This window comes from Echinops telfairi, unplaced genomic scaffold, assembly GCF_000313985.2.
Source record: "Echinops telfairi isolate 266 unplaced genomic scaffold, ASM31398v2 ScPeMD7_1;HRSCAF=3_0, whole genome shotgun sequence".
In the NCBI taxonomy this organism is placed as follows: Eukaryota; Metazoa; Chordata; class Mammalia; order Afrosoricida; family Tenrecidae; genus Echinops; species Echinops telfairi.
In genome coordinates this window covers 44,568,129-44,583,778 of record NW_022103896.1, presented here as the reverse complement: position 1 = coordinate 44,583,778, position 15,650 = coordinate 44,568,129, and the positions used below count along the sequence as shown (strand labels likewise).

The following is a 15,650-nucleotide window of genomic DNA, read 5'->3' as shown; positions in this document are numbered from 1 at the left end:
TCAATGCAGCAAAAAGCTGGTTCTTTGAAAGGATTAACAGAATTAATAGACCACTGGCAAACCTAACCAAATATAGGAAGGAGCAAACATCAATGGCCATGATGAGGGAAATCACAACAGACCCTGATGAGATTAAAAGGGTAATTACAAACTACTAGGAAAATCTGTATGTCAATGAATTCAACAACCTGGAGGACATAGACAAATACATAGCAAAACAATCCCTCCCTAGAATATCCCAGCTAGAAGTCAAGAACCTCAATAGACTCAAGCATTAGTAGAAATATATATGGTTATCAAGAAAGTACCAACCAAAATACTCCCGGGCCCACAGGAGTATTCTATCAAGCATTCAGGGAAGAGCTGACACTGATCCTTCACAAACTATTCCAGAACGTAGAAAAAGACAGTAAACTCCCAAACTCATTCTACAAAGCTGATACCAAAAACTGGCAAGGTTCCCACAAGAATAGAGAACTACAGACAGGTATCTCTAACAAACATTGAGGCAAAAATCCTTAACAAAATATTGGCTAATAGAATACAAACATGTTAAACAAATCATCCATCATGACCAGGTGGGATTAATTCCAGAGATGCAGGGGTGATTCTACATCTGAAAGTCCATCAACATGATTTATCACATTGAGAAGAAAATGGTTAAGAACCACATGATAATATCGATACAGGAAAAAGCATTTGACAACATCCAATACCCATTCCTAATTAAGACACTCAAGAAGATGGGAATTCCTCAAGTCAATACAAGACATCTATGAAAAATCAACAGCTAACATCAGTCAATGGAGAAGACAAAAATAATCCCACTGAAAAAGGGGACCAGACAAGGATGTCCCTCATTACCACTTCTATTCAACATTGTATTGAAAGTCCTCGCTAATAACATAAGGCAAACAAAGGTCATTAGAGGCATTCATCCGGGGGAAGAAGAGGTGAAACTATTGTTATTTGTAGGCAACATGATTCTATACATTAAAAACCCCCAAAGCTCCACAATAGGAGTCCTGGCAGCAATAAAGAAATATGGAAGAGTGGCTGGATACAATATCAACAAATAGAAGTCTATTGGATTGCTATAACATCAGCAAGACCAAGGAAGAAGAGATCAAGAAGGCAGTGCCCTTCACAAGAGCCAAGCACAAATTGAAATATTGAGGGATATATCTAACCAAAAAAACAAAAGATTTGTATGAGGAAAACAAAAGAATTCTACTACAATAAAACCAAAAGTGACCTCCACAAATGGAAGAATATCCCACACTCATGGATTTTAAGACTCAATATAGTAAAGATGTCAATCCTACCCAAGGCACTATGTAAGTGTAACGGTATACCAATACAATTACCAACAACTTTCTACAAAGAAATGGAAAAACTGATTACCAACTTCATATGGACAGAAAAAAAACAGAATTAGCAAAGAATGCCTCAAGAAGGACAAAGTCAGAAGGCTTGTTTTACCTGACTTTAAAACTTACTACACAGCCACAGTGGTCAAAAGAGCATGGTACTGATACTCAAACCAATGGAAAAGAACAGAAAACCCAGAAATAAAACCAGCAGCATATAGACAACTAATCTTCGATAAGGGCGCAAAAACATAATGGGACACAGATGCCCTCTTCAACAAGTGGTGCTGGATATCTACATGCAGAAAAATGAAGCAAGATCCTTACCTCACTCCATGCACAAGAACAAATTCAAGGTGGATCACAGACCTTGAAGTAAAACCCCAAACTATTACAACCATCAATGAAGGAAAAAGGACAAACCTGAGAACCTTGGGACACGGAACACATAAGCTAACCGAAATAGGGAAAACACACACACACACACACACACACACACGAAGCTGAAAAATAGGATATATTAAGGATAAAACACCTGTGTGCATTGAAAGACTTCACCAAGAGAGTAATAAGAGAACCCACAGACTGGGAGATCTTCAGCAATGACACATCAGACAAAGAGCTTATTAATAAAATATACAATACCCTAATAGCCTGCAATGAGAATAAAATGGAGCCCTCTGAGGTGGTAGGCAAAAGACCTGAACAGAAGTTTCACCAGGGAGGAAACCCAAATAGCCAATAAACAGTTAAGAAAATGTCCATGATCATTAGCCATCAGAGCAATGCAAATTAAAACAACTATGAGATAACATCTAATAACCCTGAGGATAGCTCAGTTCAAAGATCAGAGAGCAACAAATGTAGGGATGTGGTGAGATAGGAACTCTCATCCACTGCGGGTGGTCTTGTACATATGTACAGACACTGTGGAAAGCGATCTGGCGATATCTAAAGCAAATGGAAATTGAGCTATCTTACAACCCGGCAAACCCCCTATTGGGCATATACACAGAAGTAAGTAAGAGACCGCAAACCAGTCATCGGCGCTCCAATGTTTATTCCAATACAATTCACAATCGCAAAGATCTGGAAACAACCTAAATTGCTATCAATAGACGACTGGATTAGAAAACTCTGGCACATACAAATAATGGAGTACTATGCCCCACCAAAAAGTACTGATGATTGATTACATTAAACACATTGTCTCATGGGAAGAGCTGGAGGAAATTATATTTTAAAAGGATGATGGCAGCAGATATACAAATGTGCTTGATACGATTAATATATGGATTGTTATAAGAGGTGTCAGAGCCTCAAAAAATGATTATTAAAATTAATAATAAATATCCCAAAAAAAGTTAATAAAAACAACAACAAAGAAAAAACTCTGAACTGACTTCTGATTGTTGATTAGCTAGTGATGGCAAGAAATGGTTAAGTAAAACAGCTAACAAAAAGAGAACACAAAGTAAAGAAATGTGCATTTCATTGGTATTTCTCAGGTTGAAAATATTGAGATCAATTCAAACTTTTGAGTTGTATTATTGAAGGATTCCACAGGCAAACTTTGAATGTTCAGAAAGCATGTAAGAAAGACAGAAGGAATACTGTATATAGAAAGAAATCATGGTACTGAAAAGAATTGATTAACATGCAATGATTTCAGAAGGGAGTATTTGATCAAGGTTAATACTGAAGGCATTGGCAAAAATTAAGGCTCCAGGAACTGATGAAATAGCAACTGAGATATTAAAGGCATGTACTTATGTAAATATATTTATATATGAGGATGTGGAAACAGATCTATGTACATCTATTTATAGGTTTAGTATTAAAGTAGCAGAAGGACATTGGGCCTCTACTCAAGTACTCCCTCAATGCAAGAATACTTTGTTCTATTAAACTGGCATTCCATCATGCTCACCTTCCAGACACAATCGCTGAAGACAAAGCGGGTGCATAAGCAAATGTGGTGAAGAAAGCTGATGGTGCCCGGCTATCAAAAGATATAGCATCTAGGATCTTAGAGGCTTGAAGGTAAACAAGGTGCCATCTAGCTCAGTAAGCAGCAAAGCCCACATGGAAGAAGCACACCAGCCTGTGCGATCACAAGGTGTCGAAGGGATGAGGTATCAGGCATCATCAGAACAAAAAATCATATCCTTGTGAATGAGGGGGAGTGTGGGGTGGAGGCCCCAAGTCCATCTGTAGGCAACTGTACATACCCTTACGGAAGGATCACAGGGAGGAGGCGAGCCTGTCAGGGTGCAGTGTAGCAACGATGTAACATACAACTTTCCTCTAGTTCCTAAATGCTTCCTCCCCACCCACTATCATAATCCCAATTCTACCTTACAATCTGGCTAGACCAGAGGACGTACACTGGTACAGATAGGAAGTGGAAACACAGGGAATCCAGGGTGAATGATCCCTTCAGGACCAGTGGGGAGAGTGGCGATATCAGGAGGGTAGAGGGAGGGTGGTGGGGAAAGGGGGAACTGATTACAAGGATCTACATAAAACCTCCTCCCTGGGGGACAGACAATAGAATAGTGAGTGAAAGGAGAGGTCGGACAGTGCAAGATATGGCAAAATAATAATTTATAAATTATCAAGGATTCATGAGGGAAGGGGGAGCAGGGAGGGGACAAAGTGAGGAGCTGATGCCAGGGGCTTAGGTGGAAAGCAAATGTTTGAGAATGATCAGGGCAATTAATGTACAAATGTGCTTTACATAATTGATGTATGTATGGATTGTGATAAGAGTTTTATGAGCCCCTCATAAAATGATTTTTTTTAAAGTCACTTTGAAGAGTAAGGTGCACCTTACTCAAACCATGGTATTTTCAACTGTCTCATATACTTGCAAAAGAGACAATGAATAAAGATGAACAAGTAAAATGTGATACCTTTGAATTATGGCATTGGCAAATAATATTAAATATATCATAGGCTGCCAAAAGAAAAACTTAATTTTCAAATAGCACAGCCAGGATACTTCTTGGAAGTGAGGAGCTTGAGACTTGGTCTCACATACTATAGAAATCTTACCAGGAGGGTTAGTCCTGGAGAAGGATATCCTGTGTATTAAAGTAGAGGGTCAGTAAAAAAAAATGGAAAGACCTCAATGAGATGGGAGTAACACAGTGCTTGCAACAATGAACTCAAGCATGCATGGGAGCCTCAAAAAAGTTCATGGAAAAGTTCCATTGCCTTTTAATTCCATTTTTCTATGAACTTTTAAGACTCCTCATAGCAACATTTCTGAAAAAGTCACAGGGCCAGGGAACACTTCAATCAGTTGTATACAAGGGCTTCAAAAAGTTCTGGAAAAAGAATACAGAAGGTAGCAGTAAGTTGGAACCAACTCAAAAGAATAATATCCATTTTTAAAAAGGAGAAATTTTTTTTAATTTTTTTAATTAAAAATAAAGAGAATCAAGTCCAACTTAAAGCAACCTTATAAGACACAGACGAGCTGCCTCTTTGGGTTTGCAAGACTGCAAATCTTTATGGGAGTAGAAAGCCTCTTCTTTCTCCCATAGAGCTGCTAGTGATTTCAAACTGCTGAACTTGCCGTTAGCAGCCCCTTGTGTAACACACTACACCACCAGGGCTCCACGTGAGAGGTAATCTTTGTACTTCTACTAACAAGACTGCATATAAGATGTCATTTTAGGTAAAATGTGGAGCATGTAAGGATATAAGGCAAGTGAAGAAGTATACTCTTGTAATGGGATAAAAAGGAGATGGGGCACGCTGATGAACAAAGAAATATCTAAGGTAGAGAAGTCCAAAGAATACTTTTGCTGACTAAGAACAGCAACGAGTCAGATAATATAAATTATGCTATGAATACACACTGAAAAGACCAAAATGGGTTCGTGCATTCTTGGAACACATACAACTCATCCACTAAATGAAAGAGCTAATTCCCATGGTTTATTTTGCCCTTCCCTCTTCAAAAGTTTTACTATCTGTGAGTGCCTGTAGCTCATCTTCCTAGATTATAAAGTGGATCAAATAAGGAGCCTCAAACAAAATAAGAAAAGTTCTAAAACCTGCAACACTGTGATTTTAACCATTTATAAATTATTTCAATTATAATGCTGACTATCTCAAATTAACAAGCATAACATCCCCATTGCAATTATCTAGAATTCATACTATTAATTTTTACCTGTATTCAATTTTGAGGGAATTTCTTTTTTACTAATTTATAACTAAAATGCTACATCATCATAGGATTTAACCTTCAAAACGCTTTTGCAAATACCATCAATACAGTATACAATATTATTTTCATTGACAGGGGAAAAAATAAAGCAAACCTGATAGTACAAAGAGCAGCCCAGCTCAGAGTTACATGCACGTTGTGTTTATGCAATCCTACATCCATATAGCACTATGTACCCACAAAGTTTAGCAATCAAGTTTACAATCTCGGCATTATCTATACAAGTGATTTAATGCAATATTACTATGTATTACAGTATAGTCCCATAAAATCAAGACATGTTTAAGTTTTACTTACCTGCTTAACATACTCAATTAGATTTGGGATGCAGTTTATTTCAAATCTAAGATTTTTCAGAGGTTCGAGCCACTTGCCAAGTTCTTAAAAACAAGAATATAAAATATACTTAAAAATAAAATACTTTATCATAAAAGAAGTTGTTATTCTTCCTTAAAAATATGTATTAATTTCATTACACTATAAATATAGAGATAAACATGTGCCTAATCCTTTAAACAAATATTAAAATGAAATGTACATATAGCCCTATTATATTGGTTCAGAATAAGAAGTGACCACTCTTAGTCATTTGATCTCATCTAATGTTTAGGAGGTTGGAGCTGGAAAAGGCCAATCTAATTAAGTCAGATTTTTGGTAACAATCAACATAAAACATATTGTATTTAAAAAAAAACTTTAATAGAGTTAGCTATTTACTGATATATAACACAGTGTTTATTCAACTGTCCTGGCCTCCCATCCCAAACAAAAAGCATACACAAGATGTATTAATTTCCACTGCAATGAGTCCATGAAAAATATCCAGCGTGTCCCTCCTCTTAATATGAATTGTAAATTGCCAATATCCTAACATGCCTTCAAGAAGTTGAAATTAATTGTAATCACTGGAGGTCCCCTTGCAGAGGGGTCTCGGGGAGGAGATGAGCCAGTCAGGGTGCGATGTAACAATGATGAGAAATACAACCTTCCTCTAGTTCCTAAAGGTTTCCTCCCCGCTCCCACTACCATGACTTGAATTCTATCTTGCAAGACTGGCTAGACCAGAGGAGGTACACTGGTACAGATAGGAACTGAAAATACAGGGAATCCAGGACGGATGAGTCCTATAGGACCAGTGGTGTGTGCGGCAAAACAGGGAGGGTAAAGGGAGAATGGGTAGGAAAGAGGGAACCGATTACATGGAACTGTGTGTGACCTCCTCCCTGGGGGACAGACAACCAAAAAGTGGATGAAGGGAGACGTCGGACAGGGCAAGATATGACAAAATACCCATTTATAAACTATCAAGGGCTCATGCGGGGAGGGGGGAGCGGGGAGGGAGGGGAAAAATGAGGACCTAATGCCGGGGGTTTAAATGGAGAGAAAATGTTTTGAGAAACGATGTACAAATGCACTTTACACAATTGATGTGTGTATGGATTGGGATAACAGTTGTATGAGCCCCTAATAAAATGTTAAAAAAGAAAAAAAAAGAAATTAATTGTAATCACTTCAAAATAATGACAGCAAACACTCCTTACAAGCATAAGTGAAATATATCATTTAACACAAATGAACTCAAAACTCACCAAGGAATGGTGCTACATTACCTACATCAACAAAAGTTTCTAGAAAAATATTATAATTTTCAAAGTGATATGCCAGTCCCAGAACATTTTACAGAAATTAGTTCTCTAATTTTCCATGAGGACTACTGTGTACTTTTAAGAATTTTTCCCATACATTTTTAATGTGCTCTTTTATATACTCAGAGCATGCATAGCTCAAATGAATCAAATTAATGCCTGTGGACCCATGACCCAGAATAAGTGCCAAATCACTAACAGTACATTTAAAGATCCTTTGTGACCTCTTTTATAGAGATAAAAACACAACAACAGCAACAAAACCACTGCTATTGAGTCAATTCTGGCTCATAACAACCCTAATACCATTTTCAGGACTGCAAATCTCTATAGGAGCAAGAAGTCTTATCTTTCTCTTGCTGATTGACTGGTGGCTTCAAACTGCCAACCTGAAGCTAGTCGCCTGACACAGACTTGACAGCACCACCAGAGCTCCTTTTATCTAGGAATACTATTTCCAGTATGGGAAGTTTATTACCTATTTTTACAGGCGATATTACGGATAAAATTAAGATTAAAAATAAAGGGTCATATGCTATTTTAGAGCATTCTTATATTTATTTAATGTTATCAAATTTTCTGTTCAATAATGCCAAGAAACAAAAAACAATAACGTGATTTTAAGAAAAGACAGTCAAATCTGACTCACAGTGACCTACAGAACAGGGTAGAACTGCCCACGTGGGTTTCCATGGCTGGAACGCTTTACAGGAGTAGTGTCTCATCTTTCTCCCACAAAATGGCTGGTGTTTTCGAACTGCTGACCTTGTGGTTAGTAGCCCCACATGTAACCACTATACCACCAGAGCACCTCATACAATGATTAAATAGTTTAAACTTGTCCAGATGTCCACAAGGTTTGCCATAAACTTTATTCAAGATACACTTAAACGTTTTTGTTTTTTTAAATGACGTTCAAATAAGAGAAGTCAGTCAAAAAAAGGGAAGACAGTGTAAGTACTATTTTATACATGTGTGATTAATCTACATGGATGCACAGGTTCGCTAAGTAAGTGTGGGAGAGGCTATATCCACCAATATGTAAAGGCTATCTATAAATGGTTATTGACCTTGGCTGAAAATATATGCATAAATCTGGTGGACTATACAGAAGTTAAGAAAATTTCTTAGACATAAACACCATGAAGGAATGAGTCACTGTCCCTGGTCTTGTGGGACACTAAGTTTATTTGGTGTAACTTGGTCCACAGAGCCCATATTCTGCATCCTACTAAGGTGAGTAGCAACTGGGGTCTTAAGAGCTCATCAACAGTCATATAAGGTGCAACTATTGGTTTCTTCCTGCCCAGAGGGAAGAATGGAGTAAATCAAAGACCCATGGAAACAATTAGTTGAATGAACTAACAATGGACCATGCAAATATCAGTCTCTATAAGGGCAGAGGAACTAGATGGTGCTTGACTACCATTACCAACTGCTCTGAAAGGTATCACTTTAGAAGATCCTGGAGAGAGTGGGAAAGACTGTGGAACACAACTCAAAATCATTAAAAAGACCAGGCTTACTGGTGGAACCCAGAGACTATAGACCAGTGATTCTCAACCTTCTTAATGCTGCGACCCTTTCACACAGTTCCTCATGTTGCGGTGACCCCCAACCATAAAATTATTTTCACTGCTAATTCATAATTGTAATTTTGCTACTGTTATGAATTGGGCGACCCCTGTTGAGAACCGCTGCTATAGACCTTCGTCACCTTTTAGGTCTAGAAACTAGTTCATATGCTCATGACTCAATTTTCAGCCAAACAGCAGACAGGTCTATAAGGGAAACAATAATACTAGAAAGATATGCAAACCTTATAATAATAGACCAATTGAGATCAAAGAGACAGCATTTCCACAAGCAAAAAGTTCAGAAGGGTTAGGAAAGGAGGAAGAATTAAAACAGCAAAACACCAGAAGCAAATGGCATTAGGTAATGTCAATTAATGGGATTGCAACCAATGACATGAAATAAAATTGATATGAAATGGAAAGCTAAAATGCTCTGTAAACCTCCACTCAATTCACAATAAAAAGTTATATAATGTTCAAATTCACTATTCTTTTACTTTATTAATTGTCCACAACTAGATGTCTAGGATGTACTTAGAAAAACATATACAGAAACACACTCAAAATCTATACCCGAAACTGAATTTTTAAATTTAGCTTTCAACCACTTAGTTCAAGTAAACACAAAATTCCATAACTTTCCACAGAAGGTACTGTCAATGCTTTTTAAAATCTTACTAAGAATGCCATTTAAGCTAACTTCATAAGAGGTAAGTTCATAAGTTTTTAAAAATGTTACTAATTATATTATCAGAACTGACAAGCCACTGATTATGGACATTTAAAGACTTTTTCTTCACATATCACATATGCTTAAACAATGTAAGGAACCATACCTTGCAATTTAGCATTATTTTCATCTGCTTTGCAAAGCTTCAAGAGAGATGCTGAATGCTGTTCCAGCATTTGGACATCACTGGAAGATTGAATCACCACCAAAATAAGTATGCACGCATAATTATAAGCTACCGACTTCTTAGACTTGGAGTCACTGAAACAAGATACAGTTTTTCAGTATGAGTATGAAAACAAATTTTTTAGGAATAATTTAAGACCAATTTTCTACTTAGTTTTAAAGAGACCAAGGAAATGCACAAACATAACTTCCTGACGACAAAAATCCAGTTCACATCCAATTCATAGGAGAACTGCTAAGCAGTGTATAAATGAAAAGTATATAATCAACAGAATGTATAGGAAGCTAATATGTGAGAGGCCTGCCACAGTGATATTTACAAAGTACAAATTATGTTTAAAATATTAAAAGCCTTACATTTATTTCTTACTTTCAAAGTAAAATTTTCTTCACAATATAGGCAATTACCAGTCTAGTTTTCTAACATCATAGAAAATGTGAGTAGAAAATTACCCTAAGGCTTCTTTGGAATAGTACTCCATTAGTGTAATGAGACTTTGGAGATTTTTCTCAAGACTGAAAACATGGCCAACAGCTGATCTTCCCACAGGATTGAAAGTGATCAAATAAAGATTGTGAAGGGTTCCCAAGAGATCTGAATGGTCCGTTTCTTCATTGGCTGTACAGCGCTGAAAATGGCTGAACAGTTCCGTGATACATTGCAAGGTCTGCGTTGAATCCTGTAGCCACAAGGCAAATGCATCATCGACCACACCGTCAGATTGGAGGCCTTCCTCTTCATCTTGATCATAAAGGTGACAGAGAGCTCTGATCAACAAATTTGTCGCTTCATATTCTGACATAAAAAACAGAAGGCCCTTCTGTGACTGCGCAAGAAACTTTAACACGTCTTTTGTAGCTTGCAGCACACCGGGATGAGCACTTGTTACAGGAACTGACAGAAGCAAGGTAACCAATTCCAAGAAGTTATGGCTGTGAAGATACCTGTAAGAAAATTTCATTGATGTAAATAAAGTCAGTTCAAAGCATTGTTAATTTGCTATAAATATTTCTTGGGAGGGGGAAAACATGTAATCGCCACAGTCATCCTCAGTAATATACTGCTTTAACTAAAAATGTAATGTGAGTAGAAAATGTTCTCTCCACAAAATGAGAGAAAAATGAAACTTCTGTGACGCTTTCTCTAAGCTGAGATTCAAAAAATATTTAAATATGTAATTTAAATATTTAATTATGTAGGTAACTGACGCATATTCCCTTTCCAAAGTCAATCCTGGCTTTAAATTCTGGGCCTTCTTCCTAGACTACTTATCAAATGCTCTTTTTTTCCACCATGGTCCTACTCTATTCCTGGCATATCGGTATGTTTCAATTAGTTTATCCAAGGGATAAACCATGGAGAAACAGTGTACTGAAATATACTGCATGATATGTACCATAGATGCTTGTAGATAAGCAGAGTTTTCCAGCACATTTTTAATGCAGTTTTTGTGGTAAAATTAGGTGCCTCGGCTGATATTCGAGTCAGCTTATACCCGAGTATATATGGTATATATATAAATGAGAATTGGTATAAAGAGGGGAAATGTTTCAAATTGTCAACTTTTAATGATTAAATAATTAATGCCACCATACACAGTACTCTTATAATATCCAGAAACCATTCTTTAGTACATAAAGTTTTAGTGGAGGGTACAGCTTGAATTTATTCAACAGCCCAAGATAGAAAAGCACAACTAACAGAACTCTTGGACATGTGTTTCTTTACTCTACCCAGACGCCTTGTCAGTTTCAAGTACTTTTTTAAAGCAACTTGTTCAAAGTAAAACTTAATGTATTTATTAATTTTCAATTAGGAAGAATCTAATTTTTGAATGCTAAAAAGTCCAAAATTATTCAAAACACTAATCTTCCCCTTCAAATTTTTAAAAGGATAGTCACTGCAAGTGGTTACATACAGCTTCCATTAAAACCTGGTGAAATACTAATAAACTGGTTAAAGATTAGAATGATCCTCAAAAGCTAAAATTGCCTCTTCTACCATATTACTGTTTAAACTCAGACTTCTACTTCATGAAAAAAGATACCCTCAATGACCATTTACTACAGAGGCAAACAGACCCCTCACGAACACTGAACCCCAGATTACCAAGCTGTAAGAGAATTTTCCCCACATTTTGGACTTGGCAGAAAAGCCTTAATGTAACAGGTTTAGGACTGCTGGAGAAGAGCCTCTTTACAAGGTTGGCTCTTGGGAGGTCCTTACCACTTTAGCTAATAACAGCAGCTCCAAGAGCCTCAACTGTTTAGGCAAATATGGTTTATGCCAAACATCTGCTTTCCTTCTGGGGGTCTGAATTCTGGGTAGCCCACAGGAAAAACTCCGGACAACAAGCCTCTAGGAAGCTGGCCTGGTCAGCACTGTTTTGCAGCTGGTTGCTGGAAGAATTGGGCACAGCTATGCAACTCTGCAGGGCGAGGACTCTGGCAGCTTGTTTCCCGGACTTCACACGGTGCATCTTTTTCTTAGCTGCTTGCACATTCCAGCCTAAATTTACTTTTAATAAATTTAATAAATCAGAGATGAGTATAAACTATCTGCTGAGTCCTGTGAATCATCAAACCTGACAGTGGTCTTAGGGATCCTCTGACTCGAGACATTAGGGCCTTTCCCATCACATCAAGCTCAACCAAAAATCCACTCTCCTTATTTACTGGCAAATGGCCAGAGAAGAAAGACTAAAAACAAAAAAACAAAAAACAACCCACTACTGTAGGTGCTGGTGCCAATAATGCCAAAATTTTATCAAGAGAACACCAAAGATGTAGACAACAGGAACAAGAGGTGAGCGAACCTTGCAGATATGGTACCAGAACTGTAAAATTTAAGCCCTGATTATAATGTATGAGGTAATAAGTCCACATGGAAGATCGATCTTCTTCCCATACCATTCCCTTGTACCATCTCCCAGAAACCACCTACCAGTTTTTCACTTATTCTGAGTCATAAACATGCTTATCCCTGAACTGTTGTGAACTATTGGTACTTATAATTTAGGCTCCTATTAATGCTTTAAAAGGTGACTTGGTGGCACAGTGGCTAAGCACTCAGCAGGTATTCAAAAGGTCAGCAGTTCAAACCCATCAGCCACTCCACTAGAGAAAGGTGTGGCAATGTGCTTCTTTAAAGACTTAGAAACCCACTGAGTCACTGTATGAGTCAGAACCAAATGGATGGCAGTGAGTTTGGTTTCATTACTATGACTTTTAAAAGGGGCCCTACTGGCACAGTAGTTAAAGCACTCAGTTACGAACTGAAAGGTGGGCAGTTCAAACCACCAGCCCTCCTCAGAACAAAGGTGTGGAAATCTGTTCCCATGAAGACTACAGACTTGGATAAGTCAGCCCTACACTGCCCAATTGGGTCACGTTGAGTTACAATTGACTCAAAAGTAATGGATTCGGTTTGGGCTTCATTACTGCTTTAAGCGTTAATACAATATACCTCACCACAGCACTAAGATACTTGCCAGACTCACTACTGAATATCTACTTTGAAATGACACAGACATGTATCACCTACAGTCAGATAAAAAAGCAAAAGTAGCAGAGAGAAAGCCGGAGGACCTTGGAAGAGCACGTTCAAGATGTCTGCTGCTGAGACCAGATGCATCACAGGCAGTGGCATGGAGACATAGGGGAACAACGCCTAGACTATGGGGTACCTTCTCCTTCTCTGGCCAAGACTCTGAAACTGTGGAACAGAGTGGCAGGCGGGCTGTTTCCTGGCCCATCAAGGCTAAGGCCATAGGACCATGTGGCTTAGAGACTAAAAACTAGAGGGAGAGTTGGTTACCCTGTGGATTGAGTCTAAGAACTGGAAAAAGACTTGCCTGCTGGCTGAGGAAACCAATGACTATATCTCCTTACTGTTTGTGATCCTGATTTGCAGTAACCTATTAACTTCCAATAATAAGCCCCAGCAATCGACATGAAGTTGCCTCCAATGGTCTATGAAATATACTTCCCCCGAACATGCAAGTCTTACCTGAAGAGAATCGGGTATGGATCATCCCTCTCTGGAGGTCCTGTAATGCGGGCCATTGTTGGAAAAGACTTAACCGGAGGTTGAACCATTGTATGAGGTGCAGTTTCCATTAAATGAAAAACTTCCTCTAGGAGACTAACAAGCTTTTCAATTTCCCCTTCACTTATATTCGAGGACTCCAAAAGATCCATATCTATAGCTGCTTCTACCTCATTTTCATATTCTGAGTTTGTTCTCTCCAGTCCCGCATCTGTGTCATGATCAGGTTCACTGTGATTAGGCACAGATGATGTCTTCTCAGCCAAATGGTCACCAAGCCTTTTAATCTCTGACAAGATTTCATAGAAATGGCACTTCTGAAGAATAGCGGAACCAGCAGTCACAACCCTCACAGTCTGGTCCAAAAGTATGAGCTCCAGAAGCTTCTGATAGCCACTTTTTTCACCCTGTCTACCCCGTAAAAAAGCTTCCATTCCTTCGGTCATACTTATGACACTGTCCAAAGCTTTAAACGCATTTAACTTAAGGGAAGAGGAGACATGATCAGCAAAGAGGAGTTCAAACAATCCACTGATAACTCCTGCTTCTAACAGTCCCATGACCCCTTGAGCCCCACATTCTGCAAGTGAGGACACTAATTTGGTCCCAGCTTTGAGCTGTCGGACATTTAAGGCAATGGGCTGGCGAAGGGCAATTTGTAAATTTAAAGCTTGCATAGTCCAGTCAACCAACTGGCTAAGGGAGTCTTGTTTTGTGTTTTTCAACTGCAAATAACTTAATCCCTTTATTATTAAACTTGGAATTTCTTCTAAAGCGGTTACCCATTTTGCACCTCTGTCTTCCCGATACAAATCTAACAATTCCGTTAACTTCACTGAAGCTTCTATTGCCCCTGAATTTTCTTTATCTGGACCTTGATCCTTCATTCTGCTGATTTCAATTTCAAAAGTAGTCTTGTAAGGGCAGCTGAAGTATAACAGTGGCACAAGCTCTCTGTCATATGGATCATATGTCACAGGAGGAACCGATGCTAAATCTTCAGCAGTGTATTCTACATCAAAGTTTGGATATTTAAATGTTTCACGTTCCAAGTCAGCAATTCCATCTTCATCACTGGAAATCTGTTCGTAACCATCATCTCCTGAAAAATTGTTTAAATAATTTAATATTATAGAATTGTTGATGGTATAAATTTTGATTAACCAAAAAAAAATCACTTACCTGTATAGCAAAGAATAATTTCCTCAAGAAAATCAACTTCTGTCCCTACATCATATGAACACATACCTTTTTATAATGTTTAATAGAATACTTATAGACAAGCTTCTTCTAATATCAATCCAGCTTTAAAACAGGTGGCTGGCTGGGGCAGGTATCATTTCCTTACAGAAGTAAAATTACAAATATTTCAAGTAACAAAAATATCTCTCGCAGAAATCAAGCTTGTCTTCCTGAGAGATTAAACATGGGGGGGAAATATTATACTTAAGAATTAATACCAGTACAGGCAGCTCGCAATAAAGGGAATCCAAGACAGACAAACCCCTCAGGACCAATAATGTGAGTAATGATACCATGAGAATAGAGGGAAGGTGGGGGGGAGAAAGGGGAAACTGATCACATTGATCGACATATAACCCACCCCCCCAGGAAGACGGACAACAGAAAAGTGGGTGGAGGGAGACAGCAGAAGATGGAAGACATGAAAATAATCATAATTTATAGTTTATCAAGGGTTCATGAGGGAGGGTGCGTGGGAGAGGGAGGGCAGGGGAAAAAAAACACCTGATACCAAGGAAAATAATTTGAAAATGATGATGGCAACATATGTACAAATGTGCTTAACACAATGGATGGATGGATGGATGGATGGATGGATGGATGGATGG

General features: G+C 38.1%; 1 protein-coding gene across 3 annotated transcripts in view; it reads right to left on the bottom strand.

Moving 5' to 3' along the window:
• Positions 1-15,650, bottom strand: part of VIRMA (vir like m6A methyltransferase associated) — a 66,615-nt gene that overhangs the window by 28,668 nt on the left and 22,297 nt on the right. For 2 of the 3 annotated variants that reach the window (XM_004697472.4, XM_045296375.1), the window contains exons 8-11: positions 13,762-14,902; positions 10,206-10,697; positions 9,673-9,827; positions 5,911-5,993 (exon numbers count right to left, since the gene is read on the bottom strand). In XM_004697472.4, the coding sequence (XP_004697529.1) occupies positions 5,911-5,993; positions 9,673-9,827; positions 10,206-10,697; positions 13,762-14,902 (1,871 nt within the window). Of the gene's footprint in view, positions 1-5,910; positions 5,994-9,672; positions 9,828-10,205; positions 10,698-13,761; positions 14,903-14,982; positions 15,141-15,650 lie in introns of those variants that run through there. The other variant, XM_045296399.1, reaches the window with a different exon arrangement.